The following is a 23,615-nucleotide window of genomic DNA, read 5'->3' as shown; positions in this document are numbered from 1 at the left end:
GGGCTGGTCACGTAATGAGATTTAAAGACGACCGCTGGACTAGAGCTGTTACCGACTGGATTCCACGGGATGTCAAAAGACCGCGTGGCCACCCACCTTCCAGATGGTCAGACTTCTTCGTCAAGATCATGAACGATCGGTTTGAGGCCCTTCATGTTCCGGGAGCGAACAGATGTCATTGGGCTACACTAGCACGCGACAGGGACAAATGGTGACGTTACTGGTGCCCGCTCGAGCAAATTGACGACTAACGGGAAGTTAAGTGATTAAGTGATTAAGTGATGACTGAAACTTAGTCAGGAAAACTTTGTAACTGTATCTCATGGTGAGTCACTGTATCACTGTATCACTGGTCTCCCGTTGTTCGTTGATGGTGAGTCAAAAATAAATAAATAAATAAAACAAATGATTCTCGAAAATAAAAAAAAAGGAAAAGTAACATTTACTTCTCTTGAATGCCAATTAAGTATGATACATTTAAGGAAGAGATTCTAGAGAAGACACAGTAAGAAATATGGGCTAACAATGTGGAAGGGGGATTTTACTGGTATCAGAGTATATTCGCAGATACTCAAACACTGCAATTGTGTCTCATCGTTAGGGTTCATGAGGGAGGGGCCAGAATGACAGGAGCCACCTGTCATTCTGGGTTCCATCTCAGCTGCTATGTTAACACTATTTTATTGACAACCACCAGGTACTACCTTGCCTCCAGATGCAATGGTAAAATTTAAATTTCTTGAGTCTGCCTCTTCCTTGATTGACATTTCATTTTTTGGGGTGTTTATTTTCAATAATACTTCTGTTTTTCCTTTGTCCTTTACATTTTGAAATTTCATGTTTTCCAAATGTTTCTCTAGATGCAGAGAATGTCTCAGGACCACAATAGTGCTTTGTATTGTATGCATATCTCCCGAGCAGGAGAAAGGAAGAAAAGGTGTGGAAGGTGGGGGGTGGGGGGTTAAGGATCATCGAAAAAGAAGTCTGGATGGTGAAGTATCCAATCAACAATGAAGATCATAGACATGAACAAAGTAATTGATGTGGATTTAAGGGCAATTCATATATGTTAGGAACCTGAATTCAGGATACCATTGTCTCTGAGATTTAGAGAAAGAGAAAGAAGTGAGTGATATGTTAAGTCATATGAGAAGATAAGTACATTAAAAATAATGAAAGATAGGGGAATGGAGTGTTAGTACACTAGGCAGGACTCTTGCTTTGCACACAGACAACCCAGCCTCAATTGCAGACACCCCATAAGATCCCTCAAGCACTGCCAGAAGTGATCCCTGAGCACTGAGCCAGGAGTAAATCCGGAGGACCACTGGATGTGACCCCCAAAATAAAATATACAAATAAATAAAATATGAAAGATAAATGCAGTAAAGGGACACAGTGTGTTTAATGCCATGTTAAAGTTGAATAATCTGATGGTGGTTGAGCTGGGAAGAATGTGAGAGATAGAGAGGGACAGATGGGTGGAGGGAAAAACAGAGGGAGAGAGAGGGAAGGAAGGAGGGACAGAATCTCTCCAGATGATGTGTTTAGATGTAATTCTTATCGAAGGAAGTTTTAAAAAATCCCACACTTGCATATTCCTAAATATACCTCACCATAGTTGATTAAAATATTATTGTAATTATTGGGGGATTCTATGGTCAAATAATTTTGGAAAACAGCAGGTTAAATAAATTAAAATAGTTTTGGCTTCTTTACTGTAAGACTTCATAATGAGTTTTATAAGCTAATAGGATATATTATAAACCCCAAATAATAGTAAACATTTTCTTCACATCCAAAATAAGTATTTCTATCTCCATGAATTATCTAAAGAAACTATTAGATTCATTATTTTTCGGTGTGTGTTCAATATTATATTAAGTGACCATGTGTTGTGAGAGAAAAAACTGGAAGATTTCGTTGCTACCTTTGAGAATAAAAATTCTAATTTGGGAGATTAGGAAAAAGCCAAAGATAGTTTATAATAAAATTCTAGATGCTATGAGAGCAGATTTCAAATGCAGAAACAAAAGTTACTAGATAGCAGAATCTAAATGCCATGATTCTCATATTTTTTTCCTTTGCTAAATATATCAGTGTAAGCAGAGGGCAGACTAAAAGAAGAGGCTGAAAGAGGGAGAAAATATATCTGTGATATTAAACTTTAAACAAATTATATCCTTTTTTTTGAAAACAAATAACAAATAGAATCAATCAATGACCTTCAAAAAAATCACTGTTAGTCAATAATCTAAGCTTTATTTCCAATCTTTTGTTAAAAGTATTATTTTATTCATTTATTTTTTGGTATTTGGGGCCACAACCAGCAATGCTTACTCCTGGTTCTACACTCAGGAAATATTCCTGGTGGTGCTGGCGGGACTATATGGTGTTGCATGAAGTGATATTAGTCAATCAGAAGTCGCCTTGAGCCAGATCGATGCCTTGGCCACCCATGCTCTCTACATTCCTCTCGCATCTTGTCTCTGCAACCTCCGACCAACTGATATCACTTCATGCAACAATATGGGACGCCAGGGATCAAACCCGGGTGACAGCATGCGAGGCAAGCACCCTACCTGCTATGCTATCACTCTGGACCCCCAATCATTTTTTTAAATGCAGTATTTTGGGACTTGAGCATCACTGAATATAGTCCAAGACTCTGGAGGTCCTCAGCACTGTCTGGTGGCCGAAGTACCCCTGGCACTACAGGGCCAAAACAGCACTGCATTCTCAGGAATGAGCACTGAACCCCTGGCCTGGATGGCAGAGAATCCCAGTGGGGCCCCTGAACTTTCTGAGCACTGAGTGGGAGTCTGCATTTGGGGTGTGAATGCAGTAATTCAGCTTATTTATTTACCTTAATCACAATGATCAATTATTAAGAACAAATGGAAGGGGGAGGAGAGATAGAATAAGAGTTCAGGGGTTAAGGCATTTGATTTACATGCAGCTGACTCTATTTTAGTCCCTGGCAACTCATAAGGTCCCCAGGGCACCGCCAGGAGTGAGCCCTAAGGGCAAAGTCACAAGTACACCCTAAGCACAGCTGAGTGGGACCAAAAAAGCAACCAAAAAAAGAACAACCAAAAAAAGAAAGTGAACTAGTATTTTTGAAAGAATTTACTTGTATATAATCTTCATCTAATAACCCTTAGCTTGTGGAACAGACATTGCAGAACTGACCGATAGAAACAAAATCAAGAAAAACCAAGTATGAATCCATGGGGATAATAACAAAATCTTTCTAACTCGTAAGGCCCATCGTTCATGTGAAAGATGTTAATTTTAGGGATTCGGAAACACTGGGAATGAGGAACAAACACTCATAAGGAAAATGAGAGATGGAAAAAATAAGAAGAAAGAACTAGATTCTATTTCGAGGACCTACCGTTCCATCCCCTCCACAGGCCAGAATTCGCAGATTTGGTACTTTCCTGTACAACTCAAGCCTGCGGAGGAAATAGAAGAAATAGTAAGTAAAGTGCACAGGGCTGACCCCAGCAGAGGAAAAACCACATGATGGGTTGGGTGGAAACTCCAGTGAGAGAGTAGAAAGTCATGGGGATGATAGTGTCAAAACTGGTTATCAGATCATCACAATCACTGGATCAGAGGCTGACAGCAAACATCATTTTCTAATGACAAATATCAGAATGACATTTTAGGATACCCCAGACATTGTCCCCACAAGTCCTATGAATAAGTCAACATATGATTTTTTCCTCTCCCCATTGCTTCTGTCCCTCTTTCTCAAATGGAGAAAAAAAAATCTGCAGGAAACCACTAGTCACTATATTTCTTCTATTTCTATTTTATTAATTTTTTCTGGTTGTGTTTTTCAAACCTGTATTTTCCACTTTTAATCCTAGGAAACTTCTTCTCAGAGATGGGGACACCAAGTGATGGGTTGCTTACAGAACTTATTACCACATTTACAAGTCCATCTCTCAATTCAGTTAACACCTGAGCCTCTACTTATATCTTCAACCCAAAGGGGAAGTTTTGATAATTTTTCATTTCCTTTATTCCATATTCTTCTAAGTAATAATATACGGCTGCATTTTATCCCTCCTGTTGGTTTTCAAGAAAACACAAGGGTGCCACAGTTACTTCAGCGTTGCAATGCATCTAAAAAGCATTTAGTAGTTAGGTGAAATATTTTCTCTGAAAATATTAAGCACATTATCCTATTTTTTATGCTCTGTAAATAATCTACTTGAAGTCTAATTAAAAGGAAAATCTTAAGTAAGGAAGATAAAGAAGAAAAATCAGAGTAGAATATTTGCATTAGTACATTCCAAGGCAGAAAAAATATAGAAGTCTTATAGCAAACTCTAGTGGCAAAAATGTTCATAGCTTAAGACAATGATAGTAGAATTAATATTTATCCTGCATGCTTAAAATATATCAATTTCCTAGACAAACATTGTTAATTTCCTAGAAATTATCTGAGTTGATACTTTTTTGCCCCTGATATTACTCTTTATTTTAAAATAAGGGAATATTGCTTAATCCCTAGTGTTTTTCAGATGACATACAAATTAGGTGGGTTTTAAAAATTATCAATTGGGGATGGAGCCATAGCACAGTGGGTAGGGCATTTGCCTTGCACACAGCTGACCCAGGTTCGATTCCCAACATCCCATGTGGTCCCCTGAGCACCGCCAGGAGTAATTCCTGAGTGCAGAGCCAGGAGTAACCTCTGGGCATTGCCAGGTGTGACCCAAAAAGAAAAAAAATATCAAAATTCAGCAGAAATGTTCCTACTCTTTTTCACCATGTTCCCTGTCACAACACGAAACAAAAACAAAATACAGAATGCAAATCACCTACATCTAAACTTTTATTCAACATGTTTAATAAAAGTAGATAAAATTCCCCAAGTAGCTCAGAAAAAGAATTGTGCAGGAATTAATAGTTTCACCTTCTCTGGGTTATAATATATAGATACAAGCAATCAATCAATTGATCTCCATCTCAAATGTGTACACACACACATACACACACACACACATGCACACACAGTTAAATTTAAATACATGAACATAAACTTCTCTAAATTTACTTAGCATAGGTAGAAAAATGATAGATTCTTTCTCAAGTTACAGACTTGTTAACAATCCATAATTTCATGTACATAATCAAAAAAATATTGGAAGTAGTCACTAAGACAAAAACTTAGAAGACAGAAGTTGAATTCAATGAAGAAAACACCAATGGAGTTTTAAAGAGAGGAGAAAACAGGAAATACATGAAACATGGCAGAGAAATATTTCATAAAGCAATGAAATAAGAAAGCTTGAGTCTGCAGCAGAAAGTCCTTCTACCAGCATGAACCGGGTTATTTCCAGACTTACGCATCTTTGGGCCCTTCCTGAGAAAGATCGAAGACTTGCCGTGGGTTCAGGTACCACATGAACATCTGCAGGACTTTGGTTCCCTGTAAAAGAAAAATAATGACGAAAAGAAGAAAATGTCAATATTAGCTGCTAAAGTTTTAAAAATCTTATTATCAGAGACTATAAAACCCAGCTCCCGGAAGAGAACAGCAGAGTCTCCTGACCCCATGCCTGGCTGTCCTCACCGGGGCCCCTTGGAGGAGGGCGGATTGAGTTTCCCTCCTTGCCCTGAGCAGAGCCCCGGCAGCCAAAGACCTCCAGAACCAGCCACAACCATGCTGAGACCACTCTCCACAGGCATGAAGGTACCAGCAGAGGAACAAAGGCATGCGGGTCCCGGGGGCTGAGATCTCCAAGCCTGCTCGAATAGGGGCTGATCATCCTCCACCCAGATCCTCCATCTTCCAGTAGGCGGGGGTGACACCCACCAACTGTCCCCCCTCCCCCTGGCACAGTGTAATCCCATCAATGGCCAAGACCCAGAGACTATAAAACCCAGTGATCTCATTCTTACTTTGACAACCTGTCAAGCTACAGAATGTAAACTGCCCACATGGCAGGGTCTGGCAAACTCCCCGTGGCGTACCCAATATGCCAAATACCAGTAACAATGATGGGTCTCATTCTCCTAACCCTGAAAGAGCCTTGAATGAGGCACTTTTCAGAATCTCAGGGCTAGGATGCAGGAGATGTTACTGGTGCCTGCTCGAGGCAATCGACGAACAACAGGATGACTGTGATTGTGATCATGATTATCAGAAAGAGGATCGAAGTGGAATCTAAATGGTACAGAGCTAATGTGGATTTTTGACAATAAAGAGAATATTAAATACCTAGATTTGACTCTAACATAAAATTCTGAATAAAGTGAGTATCACTGTATCACTGGCCTCCTGTTGTTCATAGATTTGCTCGAGCGGGCCTAGTAACGTCTCCATCATGAGACTTGTTGTTACTCTGTTTGGCATATCGAATACGTCACTGGTAGCTTGCCAGGCTTTGCTGTGCGGGCGAGATACTCTCGGTAGCTTGCAGGGCTCTCCGAGAGGGGCAGAGGAATCGAACTCGGATCGGCTATGTTGGGTACGTGCAAGGCAAATGCCCTACCCGCTGTGCTATCACTCCAGCCCTAAACTGAGTAAACTTCTTAAATTCATTTGGCCCAGCTACCTTCTCTTTAATGAAGAGATCAGAAAACCTGGTTCACAGATAGTTGAAAGGATGCTACAAGAAAGTTCAATACAAATTTGTGCTTGATAAAAGTATGCCAGGACTACTTAACAACAGCAACAAACCCACATAGGGAATTAGTATGACAAATTACTAATGTTTACTTTATTTTGAGGATTACTATAGTCTTTCATAAGAAGAAATATAGACCTTGTTGGCTAAATAAAGTCTTACTGAAATGAAATGTTTAACTGAAGTGAAACTATCAAAACTGCCTAGTGCTTATACTACATAGAACTTTTCCAGATAGTATAAAATATCATTTTGACATTTTCCAGTTTCCACATCTATATCTGACTGTGCAAGCCAAACATTTCTCTCTCACATAAACATATTTGGAGTGTTTCAGTAATTGTTATACATGCCAGAATACCATCAGAAATGCCAAAGTGATCATCAAGGAAGATACAAGGAAGCTCTGGGCATCACTGCGTTTTCATTGCTTTTTATTTTTAATGATAGTGCCGTATTATTGCCTTGGACACGCTGCTGCACCAGGCAGGTACAGTGCCACGCTGTCTCCATCATTATTCCAAAGTCCTTTCCGTGCCCCTCACGGCATACTCAGACCACAGCTGGACCGTCACAGGGAAATCATTTCTTATGGCAGATTAAGCAAAGAAGAAATGAAAAATATTTCCTTCTCATTAAGAAGTACCAAAGGAGCTTTCAAACTAAGTAGGGTGCCTGATTCCGCATTATTTGTAACCATAGCAGTAGCTGATAGTTGATCAGTTTGATCAGCTGGGCATGGTTCATTGCTCATAATTAGAGAGACGTGACCGTTCTTTCTAAAAACTGCTCCAAGTTTGCATATCTACTATCAGATAATTGAGAGTCAACCTGGTAGGACAGAAACAGCACCATATTTGATTCAGAACTAGCGGGTGTTCTAACTGGGTAATAATGAGCATTGAAAAATCTTGCAGAAATTCAGCATATAAAACAGGAGGACGTCATCTATTTTTCAGGGAGATTAAGAGCACTAAGCGAATCAGTAATAGTTATATGTCCAACCCAGTATTATGGCACAAAATAGGTTATTCTGATGTTAGTTCCCTGTTCTTTCCCCCTTGTTAACCTACTCATTAAATTACGATTGAGAGTGTGAGGGCTAACGGTGCCCCTTATAATTATCACATTGTTATGCCAGTTGTGATGGAGCCCATGCAGATATTTTGTTCCCCATTTCACCCAAGCCTATAATTTAAAAGTTCTACTTTATCATGTGCTTGCTATAAGTTTAGGAATAACATACTATCACTATTTATTATAGCAAATCCTTCAGTTCCACTAAAGGACATATTTTGCTTTCTATAAAAGTCAGACACAGATTCAGACACATAGTACTAACAAAAAATTGGATCATTCTCATAGACATCAGTTGGGGATTGTCTCAAATAATGTCTTATAAGTAACACCAGAGTCCTTCTAACAATTAGTAAATTCATAAAGATAAGTCAGGTGGACAACTAGTTTGGTGCATAGGATGCTTGCCTTGCATGCAGCCAAATCTGGTTTGATTCCTGGTACCCCATATGATCCCCTGAGCACCGGCAGGAGTAATTCCTGAGTACAGAACCAGGAGTAACCCCTTAACAGGAACAGGCGTGGCCCCCCCGCAAAAAAAAAGGTCATTCCAATTTACTAACACTCAATTTTTTACTTTTAGATTTTAGAGTAACATAAAAGTTTCATGTGAATGCCACCTTCAGCTAAGGCAGCATCCCCATCTCAATTTCAGTTTCTTTTAAGCACACAAAATTAGGTGATAAAATGTTGGACACCATGTACCACTGCTGGTTCACACCCGGGTGCCCCATCAGATGGCCCGTACCACTGATGGCATACATTTGGATATCACATCGGATAGATTGTTCCATCGTTCATTCCATTGGCTATGTAAAACAGAAAAAAAAATAACTACTATCAATTTGAAAATTAAGTTACTCGATACTTTAAAATTTTTACTTTCTAGCAAAAGAAAGAAGGAATTATTTAAGGCAGCCTCCAGATGGCAAGAAATCCCAACTGCAGTGCCATCATCAATGTGTTAACACCTTTTAAAATATAAAAATTTAAAAAAAAAGAGAGAGCTATTAAAGATTTGGGGGCCCCACAGTTGTTGTTCGCTCTGTTTCAATTCATGTTAGTTGGAACACCCAATTATTTTCATTTCTCCTCTTGAGGAGAAGCAGGTATTCAGTAGGCCAGGTGTGTACATAAGTAAGTTTGGATCGGCACACCCCAAGCAGCTTCCCTTACACTGCAGTGTGTTGGAATAATGTGCCTCAATTCCCTCAGAACTGTGTTGGACTCACTTGCATAGCCACTTGTTGGGAGACAAGCCCCTTTTGATCTGCTTTGAAGTGTAACACTAATTCCTGGGCTCAGAGGGCAGATTGTTGGGAGAATATTACCTTTTGGCCTGCTTTGTGGGGAAGCCTGTGACCCTGCGTACCACAGTTCAATGTTACCTGGGGACAGGATGTTCCTGGCAAATGTGCAGTGAAGGTGTGACCCTAACTATAGAAAACATGTTTGTTCTGATCACCCTGTGTATGTGACCAATTGCACTCTCCCAGCACCCACCTCAGCCTATATAAAGGCTTGATGTTTCTCAATAAAATGGAGCTGCTATACAGGACCTTCACCGTGCTTGTGAGCTAATTTCTCTTTTCTTGAAGGAGGTGGTGGCAAGGTTTGCTCTTTTCCCCAGACCCCTCCCCTTAGCTGGAGGGAAACTCCCCTCTGTCCTCAGGACCCTGACGGGTGGCCCTTTGCTGAACAGAGGCCTGGAGAAGACCCCAACAGCCACTCCCTGGTTCCTCTATCAGAATTTACATTCAGACATGATATTATTACTTTGAGACGTCATCTCTCTAAGATATGTCTAAAATGCTAAGTGTCTGAGTGACAGCATTGCATTGTTTTAAAATCATTCCTGGTGGGTGGAGGAAAAAGATCTGCCACACATTTAAATCAGTTCTGTTAACGCTGTTACCTTTAGGATAAGCTACTTTAGGGCTTTAATAGAAGTCATCTGCTCCACAGAATGACTGGTTTGACAAATCCTAATTCACAGGAAATGAGTAATTTCTTTCTTTCCCTGCTGCCAGGATTAACTCTATTGTCATTTATATAACTGACACTCATGAAGTCCACAACTCTCTGAGTTACCTCATGCTATATGCTGAATGCAGAAACAGTTTGCATGAAAGTGTGTACAAAACGTCTTATTTTCTCAATGATAAAACAACTTCCATTGTCACTCCACAGCTGTGAATATAATACCTAGCCAGCCAGAAACTCTAAGGCATTATGAGACTGGTTATAAAGTGTTGTTTCAGGGTGAGAAAACATTGTTCTCTCAGGAATGGTGGTGGAGTCCCCAGCAAAGAGAGAGGAGAGAAACACTTCCGGGGGAAAGGGTAGAGAGTTTTAGAGAGGGAAATGAATATGGCTCATCTATTCATCTGTTCACTGACTCCATTCTTTTAGATGAAGGACCATAGGTATGAAGACAGAGAAGAGCTTGGTTTCTAGAAACATCTATGCATTGTCGACAAAAGAAAAGATAAAGTGATGAGGCAGAGAAAGAGTAACTCTTTTATTCTTCCCTTTCTCCCCACCCAGCATGGATTGTCCTGACATAGAGAAGCCTGAGAAGCCTCCTCCAAGGAAAGAGAAGCCTGTGCACGGATGACAATGTGGACTAACCACCCTCTCTTCCTTCTCTCTCTTCCTTCTCTGTGAAGTCCGCGGAAGCTCTGATCCAGGGATCTGACTCATGTCACTTGTCAACCTGGGTGACTCATGTCACTTGTCAACCTGGGGTTCAGACGGGACAGTGTGAGAAGGGCCAGCCCTTCCGGACTGCCAGGCCCAGCCCGCTAAAATCACTGAGCGCTCACTCCACCCACCTACCAGGAATGCGTAATCGCTGTCACTGACAATGAGGTTGTGAGAGAATGAGAGGGCACCGCAGTGAGCCCAGGAAGGCCCCGCAGTCTCAGCCAGGAGCCATGAAACCTTCTATGTGCCTCCAGAGTATTCCAGAGGGACACAACCAAAAATGGCATAAATGGAAGTTGTGGCATGAGACTAGGGCCGACTGGTAGGATGGGGGGGGGTGTCTGTGAGGGGGCCACCAGGATGCCAGGTTGGAAGAGAGATATACCATGGTCAGTAAAAGGCTGAGAAACACTGGTCTACACAGCTCCAACAGGAAGACTCAAGCCTGGGACAACCAGGAGAAAGCAAAACAAATCCCATGTTCCAGGGAAAGGGAGGAGGTGTGTTTCTCAAGTTCTTGGATGTTCCTGCAGAGGGTGGCACTAGGTAGCACTGTCCTCCCGTTGTTCATCGATTTGCTCAAGCGGGCCCAGTAACATCTCCATTGTGAGACTTGTTGTTACTGTGTTTGGCATATTGAAGACATCACGGGTAGCTTGCCAGGCTTTGCTGTGTGGGCGAGATATTCTCGGTAGCTTGCCAGGCTTTCCGAGAGGGGCGGAGGAATTGAACCCAGCTTGGCTGGGCTGGCTGCGTGCAAGGCAAACGCCCTACCACTGTGCTATCGCTCCAGGGGGCATTACAGGAATAAAGTTCATCTTACATGCTTCTCCTCTCCTGCACAGGAGAAAACACTCAGAAATGGCACTGTGGTCTCTTCAATGCTCACTTTCTCAGACAAGTGCAATGCCGATGGAAGAGCCCTGCCACCGACCTCTAGAACTTCACAAAACACCCACTATCATCTCCACCTCACAAGTGTTAGAAAAACAGAACATCGTTGTAAAGAGCCTGCTTAAATTGAGTTTTTTTTAAAGAATCAGCAGTTTAAAATAAGGGCACAAAAGCAACCCCTGGATGTGTTCACTCTACTGCATTCCTACAAAAGGATGGGAATTTTTCCTTGTACACGGAAAGCACCTTCTGATTTTTTCAAAGCTATGGGAATCTTTCTTGCCAGCAGATGGCGATATAGTTTAACTATATATTTAAAAGGCAGAAGAAGCGTCAGCAAAATTGTAAAGCCATTGAAGCTTCAGCTTCAGAAAGAGAAGGGAGTGACTTTTTTGGTAGGGGTCTTGTTTGGGGGCTACACCTGGCCATTGTCAACAATTAATCCTGGTTCCTGCTCCCAGATCACTCCTGGCAGGCCCTGCAGGACCAGAGGAGTTGCAGAGGATCAAACCCAACTTGGGGATGGGCAAGGCAAGTGCCCCCACCCACTTATCACTCCAGCCCCAAGGGAGTGTTTTTTTTTTTTTTTAATTTATCTGGAGGGCTGGAGCAATAGCACAGCGGATAGGGCATTTGCCTTGCACGCATCCAACATGGCCGACCCAAGTTCGATTCCTCTGCCCCTTTCGGAGAGCCTGGCAAGCTACCTGTGACATATTCAATATGCCAAACACAGTAACAACAAGTCTCATGATGGAGACGTTTACTGGGCCCACTCAAGCAAATCGATGAACAACGGGAGGACCGTGATCATGATCTGCAGGTACATAAGTGAAACAGCACAACCGCTAAAAGGTAAAAAACAGGGGACTAGAGTAAGATAGTTCAGGGGTTAAGGCACTTGTCTTTTTTAATTTTTTTTTTAATTTTATTGAATCACCGTGAGATAGTTACAAGCTTTCATGTTTGGTTTACAATCACACAATGACCAAACACCCATCCCTCCACCAGTGCACATTCCCCACCACTAATATCCCTGGTATACCCCCTCTTTCTCACCCTCCCCCTGCCTCCATGGCAGACAATATTCCCCAAACTCTCTCTCTACTTTGGGGCATTATGGTTTGCAATACAGACACTGAGAGGATATCATGTTTGGTCCTTTATCTACTTTCTGCACACATGTCCCATCCCGACAGGTTCCTCAAGCCATCATTTTCTTAGTGATCCCTTCTCTATTCTAGCTGCCTTCTTCCCCTTTGCTCATGAGGCAGACTTCCACTTATGGAGCAATCTTCCTGTCCCGTGTATCTACTATCCTTAGGTGTCAGTAAGGCACTTGTCTTGCACACAACTGACCCCAGTTCAAAAACTGTGGTCCCTGGAGTACAGAGCCAGGAGTAGCACAAAACATCACCACATGTGCCGCCCAACACACACAAAAGCAATTAAAATAAGTAAACAATCAGGATTAAAAAGCAACTAAATATTTCTCTACTGACTGCTTTGGGCTCGTACTACTCGATTTGACCTGTGAGCAGCAGTAACATCATCCTCCTAGTAAAGCAGAATCCCACTCACCTACGACTTCACAAACTGCATTTTAGTCCCCGATGTCCATCTGTGGTTCTGTGCATAAACAAGTGGCTAGGAGTTTTTAACACTTAGGAGTTCTTCAACACCCAGGTTGGGATTTAGCTAACATTGAGAGAGGCAGACAACCATGTCATAATTGGGCCTAGGAACTGTCTTTTCCAGGGCACGCTGAAACACAGGCACTGCACTCATGAGAAGTCACTCACCTGGTTGCCTCCACTCTTGGGGTTCACAAACACGAGCAAAGGTTTCATCAGAGGAGAAGAAATGGGCTTTATCACAAAAGGACGGCCTTTGTTCTCCTGCTGAAGGAAGAGAGCAGCACTACTGAAAAATAGGGTCAGTTCAGAGGTTGTGGCATGTATAGAGTGTGGAATACTATGCAACTCTAAGAGGGGCAGAATCATGCAATTCACTGCAACCTGGATGGACCTAGAGGATCTCATGCTGAGTGAAGTCAGGCAGAAGGACAGGAGCAGACAGAAAATGATGTCTCTCATGGGTGGGACTTAAGATACACAGTAAAGTACCAGCAGAGGGCCAAAGGTAACAGAATGGAAGAGCTGGTCCACAGAACCAAGTTTTGGGGAGTCCTGTGGGGGGGGGAGGAAGGTGACCTTGGAGGGGGGAAGAGGGTACTCTGGTAATGAGTGTAGTGTTGGAATAATGTATGCATGAAGCCATCATTAACAATATTTTAAATCATAGTATCTCAACCAATATAGTTTTTTTAAAAAAAAACACTACCCCAAATTTTAAAATATATAAAAAGATAAAAAAAAAATAAAAACAGAGCCAGGACTTGAAAACAGCCCCACAGCAAAGGGAATGGGAAATAATCAACACTCCTGCATCCACAAAGATACCTCTGAAGAACAAAAAACATACACACCGAACCCCAAACACCCACATCCTGCTTTGCAGTTTCCTCTCAACAGAACACCCCCTATCAAGCTTGCTAGACAGCAGCCTGAGCTCATCTGTGTAATGCACATATCCAGGCACATGTGTACGTATGCAGATATTTTTACATGTCTATACTTCAAGAAATAAAACACCAATCCGGTGCGCTTTGAGTTAGTAGAGGAAAGCGAGTGATTGCAAGCATGTCAGGAAAACAAGCTGGCAATCATGGGTTCCATCTTGTTGGATGGAGCAAGGGCTGGAGTCTGTCTGACCCTTGTCCTGAAACACTTACTTCGGTTCCTCTTTTACTGGCTCTTCTTTTAAAGCTTGTTCTCTTCTTCTTCCGGTTTGAAGCCTTCAGGGAATTCTGTGGAGAGAGAAGGAAGGCCCTGAGCTGGGAGGCTGGGCACTCAGGGCCATTCCCCATGCAGAACCAGGTAGAAGGTGACGGCGGGACATGCTTCCGACCGCATGCTTCTCATGCTTTAACACTTCCAAGCCACTGCTCATGGGTAAGCCACAGACAGAGATCAGTCGAGTGCTTCAGAGGGAGCGACCGACGCCCCACCCCACGGAGAGGCAGGGCGCAAGAAGCCCGGCGGCTCTCATGGACTCACATAACAACACATGTTATACCTGCCAACCCTCCCAGTAAAAATGGAAGAATCCCAAATTCTCTGAGGGGCTCCAGTGTCCCGCCCAACCAGGTTCGTCTCCCGCCCAACCAAGTTCAAGTTCATCTCCTGGTATGGAGATCACCTATGTGGAAATGTAAAAAAGGAGGCCATTTTTTCATGTTTTTCTTTTCAGTATAATTTTACTGTTTATTTTCTTCCCGCTCCCCCCACCCCCTTTTCTGTTTGGTGCTGATCGATTCCGGTCATCGCCACCCAAGGACTCTTTCACCCAGTGGAAACTTATTTTTCAACCATCCCATCAAGGTTGATGGCTCAGTTTTAAGATATACAAAGACTCACTGAGCTTTCTGAGAATAGTGAGGTACCAATGACTGATTTTTTTTTAATTTTTCTGTCTAAAGAACCCCTCATTTCCCACCCAGCCCTTCCCATTCCCACCCTCTTCCCCAACACCCTGGGAATCTTTCTTCTTAGAGATATGTCTTCAAGTCCAGGTTTAACTTATTGTTTTTTTTCCCCTACGATATTTTTGGAGCATGACTTTGAGGATGACTTTAACTGACCAGTTACTCTTCATACTTGATACTGTTGCTGTGACAAGAACCTCTTTTAGAGGGCAATCACAACTCTTATGGTTGAAGGCAAAAGCAGATTTAATTAGTGGAGAGTTCATTGTGTAACATAACAGTGTAGAATTAACATTAATTAATTTTCACCTTCACAAAGGCAGAATACTCCTAAGCACCTGATGAATGCTTAACAAAGTACTTAAAGCTTGAAATACAGAACACTTAAGTTTATAAGTATATACATTTATGCTGTTGAGCAGTTTTTAAAAGTTTATGTACATGGTTTGAAGAAATTTATTTCTTCTAAGGGTATATTTTTCTTAAAAGTTTCCAAATAAACACTAGAGTACATAGAGGACATATCCTAATATATCCATACTAGCAATATCCAAATAATTTAACTTTTTATTTTATTTGAACCATAAAAACTTAACTGAATAGTGACCTATGCACATCAAGAAACTTCCCTGAACTATCTTTGGTTCCAAAATTTTCCTCTTCCCATTCAACCAAAAGCAAGTGTCTCAGATTCTTTGGATCTCTCCAGGAAAGTGAGACCCCAGAACTTTTTCCACAGATTTACCAATGCTCACTCTTAACTATGCAGTTGACTCTTGGACATTGTAGAACTATGGATATAAATAAACTCCACAAACTCAAACACTGTCTTACAGTCAGCCCTTCATATAATTAGATTCTGTATTAGGAGATTCAACTGTGACATCTGTGGCTAGCTGACTCCAATGTGGAACCTACATATTTTTTTAAGGATCCACATGTAAGTGGAGTCTTGAAGTTCAAACCCATGTTTATTTAAGGGTCAATTGTATGTCCCCTGTCAACAGATAACAAATTTCTTGGGGTTTTTTAAATTTGTCTGTTTTGGGGCCATATCTGAAAAATATACAGCTTACTCTGCACTAGGGACTGATTCTGGCCAGGCTCAGAGACCATAAGTGATGCCAAGGATCTAACACAGTTTGGCCACATGCCAAGCACATACGCCATATATGCAAGTGCTATACTACTACTCTAACCCCAGACTGCCCAGTTTCTGAGTTCCTCTGTAGGTGTGTTTGAGTATACGTATATGTATATTATGTGTGTATACATAAATATATATATGTATATATATACATACACACATTTAAAATGTTCTTCTCTTGAAGAACTTCTATATAATCAAGTAATTATATTATACTTGCTTAAAGGAACTTGGAACTTGCTTAAAGGAAAGTATAGGAATGTTTTCCTTTTGAATATTTCATCAGCCAAATACTCTATGAAAGAATGTCAGAAACACGCCCCCCACATCTTGAGGGGAATACAGGAAAATGGAGGTTGGTATGAAGCCTCAGGTGTACCCGGGGAGGGGGACACTTTGTTTGCTTAAAGAAGGAAGATTTCTAGGATGTCATCTTATGTTTTTTGCTGGAAAGGGGACAGTAGACAACACCAATCTGTAAATCTCTGCTCCAGAGGCTCCCAGCCCTTCATGAATATTGGTGGATAGCTAGGATCCATTAAACGTTTGTATTTAATTTGTCTGTTATGGAAGTCAGGCAATGATAGATTTTTTTTTTTAATCCCCAGCTATTCTAGCTTGTGCCGAGTTTGGAATCAATATTTCAAGTAGAAAGGGGCAAGTGGGAAATCATCCCTGGGGTGGAGAAGCAGAAACTCAGTGGGAGGAGGCAGGAGCTGTGGGATCTCACAGCCTAGGGGTGAATTCTGGGGCTTCCTGTCACTAGATCCCTGACTTGGGTCACATCAAACTCTCGAAATAACAGTTCCTTAATTTTAAAAAGAAGGTGATGATACCTACCTCACAGGACAGTTGTGAAGTTTTAACGAGAAAAGGTATGTGAAGCAGTTAGCTTGGAATCCATCCCATGATAAGCACTTCCATAAATGTTAGTTGCCTCGTTCACAGCTGTATATCCCCAGCACCTAGCACAAATGCCTGGCACATAGTATGCACTCAAATCATTGTTGAAATCATCAAGCATTGCCATAATTCACAAGACTTATTGAACCTTTCTTGGTTTCTGGAAAGGATCCTTAGGAAGTGAATGCTAACATTTTTGTTAGAGTCTGTTTCCTGCCAAGAGCCACGCAGGACACCAAATGCTTGCAGGAACGCCCTATGGTTCTTGGTTCTTGACGGTACTCAACACCTATGCTCTGAGAAACAGGTCCAAGGGATCAAGGGAAGAATCTTTCCTAAACTTGCCTGATTTCAGATATTAAAGTTCTTTGGGTGATTTTATGAGCAAGCAAATCTGGGAAATAGAGTTAAGGGGAAAAAAAAACACATCAAAATAAGGATTGATGTCTAAAAACAGAGCAGGCAAGGGACTCGAGTCTACTAGGGAACAGACACACACAGCGGCCTCTGTAGAACATAGATGGAGCAAATAAAAGAGCTTCTGAAGCTCCCCAGACCAAATGCAGCTGAGACCTTTATCAACTCACAGACAAGGGCAGCAAAGGGCAAGCAAAGTGGTTGACATACAGTACCTGGATGCTTCTATGTGAGTTCTGATAAGCTTACAACCCTATGAATAGTCAAATAGCAAGAGATAAGTAGTATGGAATTACACAGCACACCTCAAAATTCCCGAGGTTTCCTTCTGCATATGTGTAAATGTGGATCTCCGAATACACAATTTCTTTTCTTTTTGAAGGCAATACAACTCCAGGAGGAACAGACAGATACCAAAGCAGGTTTGGGGAGGTTTTCAACCATATCAAGCCTGTCATCTAACCACCATAATCTACAGTATTGATTACCCCACCTGGGTCATTACTGTCAGTAAAAAATAAACATAATAGCATGCTTATTTTAAGAATCAAAAAATTATACCCAGATATCACTGTATGGAGTTGGTGGTGAGGTATTCAAGAAACTTTCAATACTTGTCCTGTGTTTTAAAACAAAGCATCCTAGTTATTACCGGAGCTAACTCAATGAAACAAAGGGTTCACTCCACAAGCACCAAACCAGCAAAACAGCAAAATGTTGTACTCTCATCTGGAATTTTGCATTCTTCTGATTCCCACAGTAATCACCCTTGTTCCACTCTTTGCCCACTCTTTTATGACCGTCCTAAGAAAAAATAAAGTTTTTTTTGTTGTTGGTTTTATTTTTGTTTCCTGGTATTAAGTATCAGGACTGAACTTCCTTGCCACAAAAATAATCCTATCAACATGTCTTTATCATGGTTATGACTCCTTCCTGAGCTGTTAAAATATATCTCTGGGTAAATTACTCAATTGTAAATAAAACTAAACTTCCTCTTATTCCTCCTCAAAGACTTCCCTCAGTTGGTATCACAATGGGCTAGTTATAATAACAGATTTAAAGAGAAGTTAGCTCACCCCATCATCCCAAATGTACTCTTCTCCCATCAGAAACTGGACAAAAGTCTGAGGATAACAGGATGCATAACCATGTTTCCTGTCTACTAAGACACCTCTCATTATGCCCTGCTCAAGTTGCACTGTGTGTGTGGGGATGGGGGGGAGGTTCTTGAGCAGAAAAATACAGAAAACTTGTTCCAAATGTCCAGGACAGGCTCTTAGCAGCTCCAAATAGGTATATTTGACTAAATTACAGAAAGTGCAAATTACAGAAAGTGCAAATTAACGTACAGAATTCATTCAAGGAAATGGCTTGGGAAATTTTGAGAGTGAATATTTTCCATTAACACTACACTTTATGTGTTCCCTGCATTTTAAGATTATCCAATCATAGAGGTAACCAGAAAGGGCTAGTATGAAGAAACACCATACAAGACAACAAAGGAACTAACTGAACGCCAGCACTATTTACAACTGGAACATTAAAAAAAAATATAAATGTCCATCAATTGGGAGATAGTAAAAACAAACTGGGATGTGTCAGCAGCACAGAGTAACATACAGCATTTTAAAAAATGTGTCAAATGTATACATGTTTTCTCAAGGTTCATTTTATTTTTAATTTAATTTCATTTTTTTCATTTATTTTTATTTTCTTTTAGGAAAGACAAGTGTTAAAGCATTCTATATAGCAGTATTTCATTTCTTAAAAGTATACACCTCAATTCTCCAAAGCATGATCTCACAAAAATATTCATATAATGCACACCTTACTCCACCAGCTCCAAAAGCTTATGCTAGACTCTGAAAATCACTAATTTGTTCTTTACTCTAACTATTAATCATAATCATTTTAGTTTAAAACACTGATATCTGTAACTTTACTGATATGTTGGGTTTAAACTTATTTATGGATTTGTTCTTGATTCTGAAATATTTGCTCCCTTTTGACTTTTAATTTCTCTTTCTTTATCTCTGTCTTTGTTTGGGGGACACATACAGTGGTGCTAAGGGCTCATTCCTAGTTCTGTGCTCAAGGATTGCTCCTGGTGGAACTCAGGGACCCATATATGGTGTCAGGAATAGAACCAGGGTGAGCTAAGTGCAAGGCAAGGGCCCTACCCACTGTACTACCGCTCCAGCCCCCTGACTTTTAGTTTGTTAAAGTTGGCTTGCTATCAACTCTTAACGGCTAGGTCTCTCCCAATAATTTGGTGACCTGGCAAATCACCTAAGAAGTCCATCTTCCCCTTTCCACTCAGATCCCACACAACTCTCCATTCCCCAGTTTCTCACAGTGTAATTAACCACCAAAAGCCAGTATCTTTAACAGAAGAAGAATGGATGGGATTCAGTTGTTCCTCCTACTACCCACTTCTCTCACATTCTGCACTCAAATTCCCTTTACTCCTTTCCCCGTAGAGTCATTTGTTTAGGTACAAAATCACATCGTTGAATTGGTTGATGATCCACATTATATAGTTATATATTATATTCGAGACAGTAAGTGGTATCTCAATGCAGAACTATAATTCTCAGCATGTTCTCTCAGCTTGCACTGTCATTCTTCATCCCTCTTCCCAAAAGCATCCCCATCCTTTAAGACCAAGCACCAATTGATATATTTTTTAAATCCGTACTGAGCCCCAATGCTAAAGCCATTCAATTTTGCTATAAATTTCCATCAAGTTTCTAGATCTTCAGTAACACCTTCTTGCCTAGGGACCACTATCACAATAATAGCTGGAAATGATCACTTTGGACAGGAACTGAGTGTTGGTAATGGGATATACCTGATAACCTTTCAGTATCTGTATTGCAAACCATGATGCCCAAAAGTTGGTGTTGGGGGAAGTGCTGGCCATAGAGGCAGTAGAGGAGGTGGGGAAGGAAGCTGGGGACATTAGTGGTGGGAAATGTACACTGCTGGTGGAACATTATATGATTGAAATCCAATCATGAACAACTTTGAAACTATCTCACTGTGATTCAATTTTTTAAAAAACTAAATAAAAATTTTAAAAAGCTTCTTGCCCTTAAACCCTGGAGATCTTCACTGATCATGGCTCTTCAACCAGTCTGTTTGGCCCCTCCCCCTTATCCTCTATGTGCCTCTCTCCTAAAAGATGTGCACTGACTAAGAAATGAAGGCCCCCAGACAGCAAAAGAACAAGCCTTAAAAATTTACATGGGCCAAATTCCTCTTCCAGAATCCAAAACCCCCCAGTTCAATGATGTAGACTGTCATGTGTAGTCTCCCTACTAGAGGGCCTACATTGGGGTTTATTTGTGGGAGGGGAAAGGGGTTGGAAGAGAATGAAGGGGGACAGGAGGGTTGGTTCACAGCCAGAGATGCTCAGGGTTAGTCCTGGCTCTGTCCAGAAATCACTCCAGGTGGTGCTTGGGTGACACTATAAGATGCAAGAGATCGAATCTGGGTCCGTTGCGTGCAAAGGAAATGCCCTACCTGCTATACTATGTCTCTGGGAGGGACTAATTTTGGTGAATATCTCATGGACATCTGACTCATCCTGGAGCCTCTCACTGCATATAACATTGTTATATGTGCATAATTAAATAAATGCTTTCTTAAGTAAATCAGAATTATCTACTTCATCATTTTTATGTAGTTTATTATAACAACACAGACATTATAGATATATATATTATATACAGAGTAGAACAACTGAGAGAGATTCTAAAACTCAATATGACAGATTGAAATCACTATCCCTACTATTCTACTTTGCTGTAGTCAAAGATTGGGAAAACATTTTGTTCTTTTAGTCAATAAATAAATAGGCTTTGACTTTCCCCCGCAAGACAAGCATCATGCCATTGACCAATCCCACTCCAACTTGAAATACAATTACAGCAGGATTTCAAGGTTCACTTGGGACCATACTGAACATCTGACTGGGGCCCCTACACATCTTCTTTCTAACCTCTGCACCAAAAAATCTCACATCCCTTCTTTCTCTTTTCTTGTAATACTGATGGCCCAGCGGATCAGTAACTCCTGCCCCAGACCCTATGTAACTGTACATATTTTAATCTGCGTAGTATAAATTCATTTGATGCCTTTTACTTTTTTAAAAGTAAACAAGAAGGAAAATAAGAGAGAGCATTTTAGTGATTATAACAAGCCATATGATGCTTTAAGTGCCTTTTTGGTTTTTTTTTAGCTCAGAAATTCTCACTAAAATCTATGAAATAGGTACTATAATCTAGCTCTATTATACTTTGCAAGTGAAAAACGGAAAAGCTTAATTTAAGAGGTGATGCAAGTTAAAATGGAAAAACGAGGTTAAGAATCCAGCAGACTGTGTACAAAAGCACTCCCTAAAGCTCTAAGCCACTACTCTCTTGCTCCCCCAAACTCACCACATGTCAGCTTTTAAAACAGAATTTAGTTAAATGATTAGATTCCTTTATAAACTTTAGAGCTCATGAGAACAGGCACTACCAACATTTTTAATGACAACTCACCAAGGTCTGCTGTAGTCAAAGAGTGGGACAGTACAGCATATCACTGTGAATTTGGTTTTTAAAATCAAAATTTCTAAATTCAAGTGGAATATTATATATTAAATTTTTTCTTAAAACAGAAAGCATTCAATAATTGCTAGCACCCATTATTCTCATTACAATGTCCTTAATTGTAGTAGATAATTTAAAAAATTGCATGATAAAAAAACAATTTGGACTATTGTAACTCGACATTTTACCTTGGTATAACCTCCACTTCTAATTTAGGAAGAAAAAAAGACTCCTTAGAGAAGTAGTGATTACAGACCTGAACAAGAAGTGTACAAGGATCCTATTACAAGAGGTTATTCCTAAAATCAAAGTGGCTGCCCAAAATCTCATAGCTCAAGTAAAACAGGTATGAGTCACATTGAAGGGGTTCTAACCATTCAAAAATGGAACAATATGCACAGGAATAATGAGTGAAGTGGACTGAACACAAAGTAACACATAGTTTATGTTATATGAATAAATATGACAGATTGAAATCACTATCACTACCATCCCGCTATTTGTCGATTCGCTCGAGCGGGCACCAGTGACTTCGCCATTCGTCCCTGTCACGTGCTAGTGTAGCCCTATGGCATACTGGGGGCTCTTCCAGGGTCAGGGGAATGAGGACCATCATTGTTACTGTTTTTGGCACATCGAGTATGCCACGAGTAGCTTGCCAGGCTCTGCTGTGTGGGCGGGATATTCCCAGTAGCTTGCCGGGCTCTCTGAGAGGGATGGAGGCTTTTGAGGCAGCCTCTAATCACCTTTACAGGTGTTCTCAGTCAGGATACTCTTGGTAGCCTGCCGGGTTCTCTGAGAGTGAGAGCTAGACAATAAGAGGTCGATGGAACAAGAACAGAAAAATACATGGCCAGAGAAAAATTCATCACAATCCCACTGTTTTTGCTGGCATGAAAATTTCCATGATGAAAAGTTCTCTTAAAGCGAACTTGGCAATGGCTCTCCAAAGTGGTTTTCTTACCCTCCAGTATTCCAAAGTCTACACGGATTAGGTCTTTCTATTGACTTTTGTTAGTTACTCCCTTGGAAAATACCATGTTCACTTTACTGCTCCTTTGCTAGAAGGATAAAATCTACATCTATCAAAGCCCCCTTGTGCGCCCTGGTCAGGTTTCAGCAACCTGACATTCGCCTCCTACACACCCATCCATGAACTATACACTTCAAACTAGTTCCACAGTCCCAAAATGATCAGTTCAGACCCAGTGCCCCACCTGGACCATCCTCCTGCTTGTTAGCTCCTCTCCTCTCCACTGAGCTAATTCCTACTGTTGTTCAAAGGAGAACAAAATCCACCTCCTCCATGGAGCTGTCCCTGATCTCCCCTGCACAGTCCTTCAGAGCAAAGATCAAGTATTGAATCGCAATGCCTAGAAGTCTTCTTGGTACCACTGAGGTTGGTGTTGATTTCACTGAGGATATTTAAAATAAAGCTGATCATTACTGAATTTCAGAGGGAAACATTGCTCGCAAGGAAGAAAAAATGTTAAGGAGTTTCAAAAACATCATATTAAAAACCAGTTTAGTGAAGTTTAGAGGCAGGCTATACTGTCTACAGATACAGCATGTAGAGAAAATACAATCTACATTGGCTAAGTCATCTAGCAGTGAATGTAAAGACTCCATTTTCATGTCTGCAGATGTTAACATTTGCTTCTATTAATGAGTCCCTA

General features: G+C 40.9%; 1 protein-coding gene across 9 annotated transcripts in view; it reads right to left on the bottom strand.

Annotated features, from left to right (window-relative positions):
- The window catches only part of DGKI (diacylglycerol kinase iota), a 512,024-nt gene that overhangs the window by 236,096 nt on the left and 252,313 nt on the right, over positions 1 to 23,615 (bottom strand). For 5 of the 9 annotated variants that reach the window (XM_056123879.1, XM_056123870.1, XM_056123875.1 and 2 more), the window contains exons 9-12: positions 14,122 to 14,196; positions 13,130 to 13,228; positions 5,367 to 5,449; positions 3,398 to 3,458 (exon numbers count right to left, since the gene is read on the bottom strand). In XM_056123879.1, the coding sequence (XP_055979854.1) occupies positions 3,398 to 3,458; positions 5,367 to 5,449; positions 13,130 to 13,228; positions 14,122 to 14,196 (318 nt within the window). Of the gene's footprint in view, positions 1 to 3,397; positions 3,459 to 5,366; positions 5,450 to 13,129; positions 13,229 to 14,121; positions 14,197 to 14,465; positions 14,589 to 23,615 lie in introns of all 9 variants that reach the window. The other 4 variants (XM_056123876.1, XM_056123878.1, XM_056123871.1 and 1 more) reach the window with 3 other exon arrangements.

Source organism: Sorex fumeus, unplaced genomic scaffold (assembly GCF_029834395.1).
Source record: "Sorex fumeus unplaced genomic scaffold, SorFum_2.1 ptg000048l, whole genome shotgun sequence".
NCBI lineage: Eukaryota > Metazoa > Chordata > Mammalia > Eulipotyphla > Soricidae > Sorex > Sorex fumeus.
Note: the sequence above shows the minus strand (reverse complement) of the source record. Positions and strands in the feature narration are given on the sequence as shown.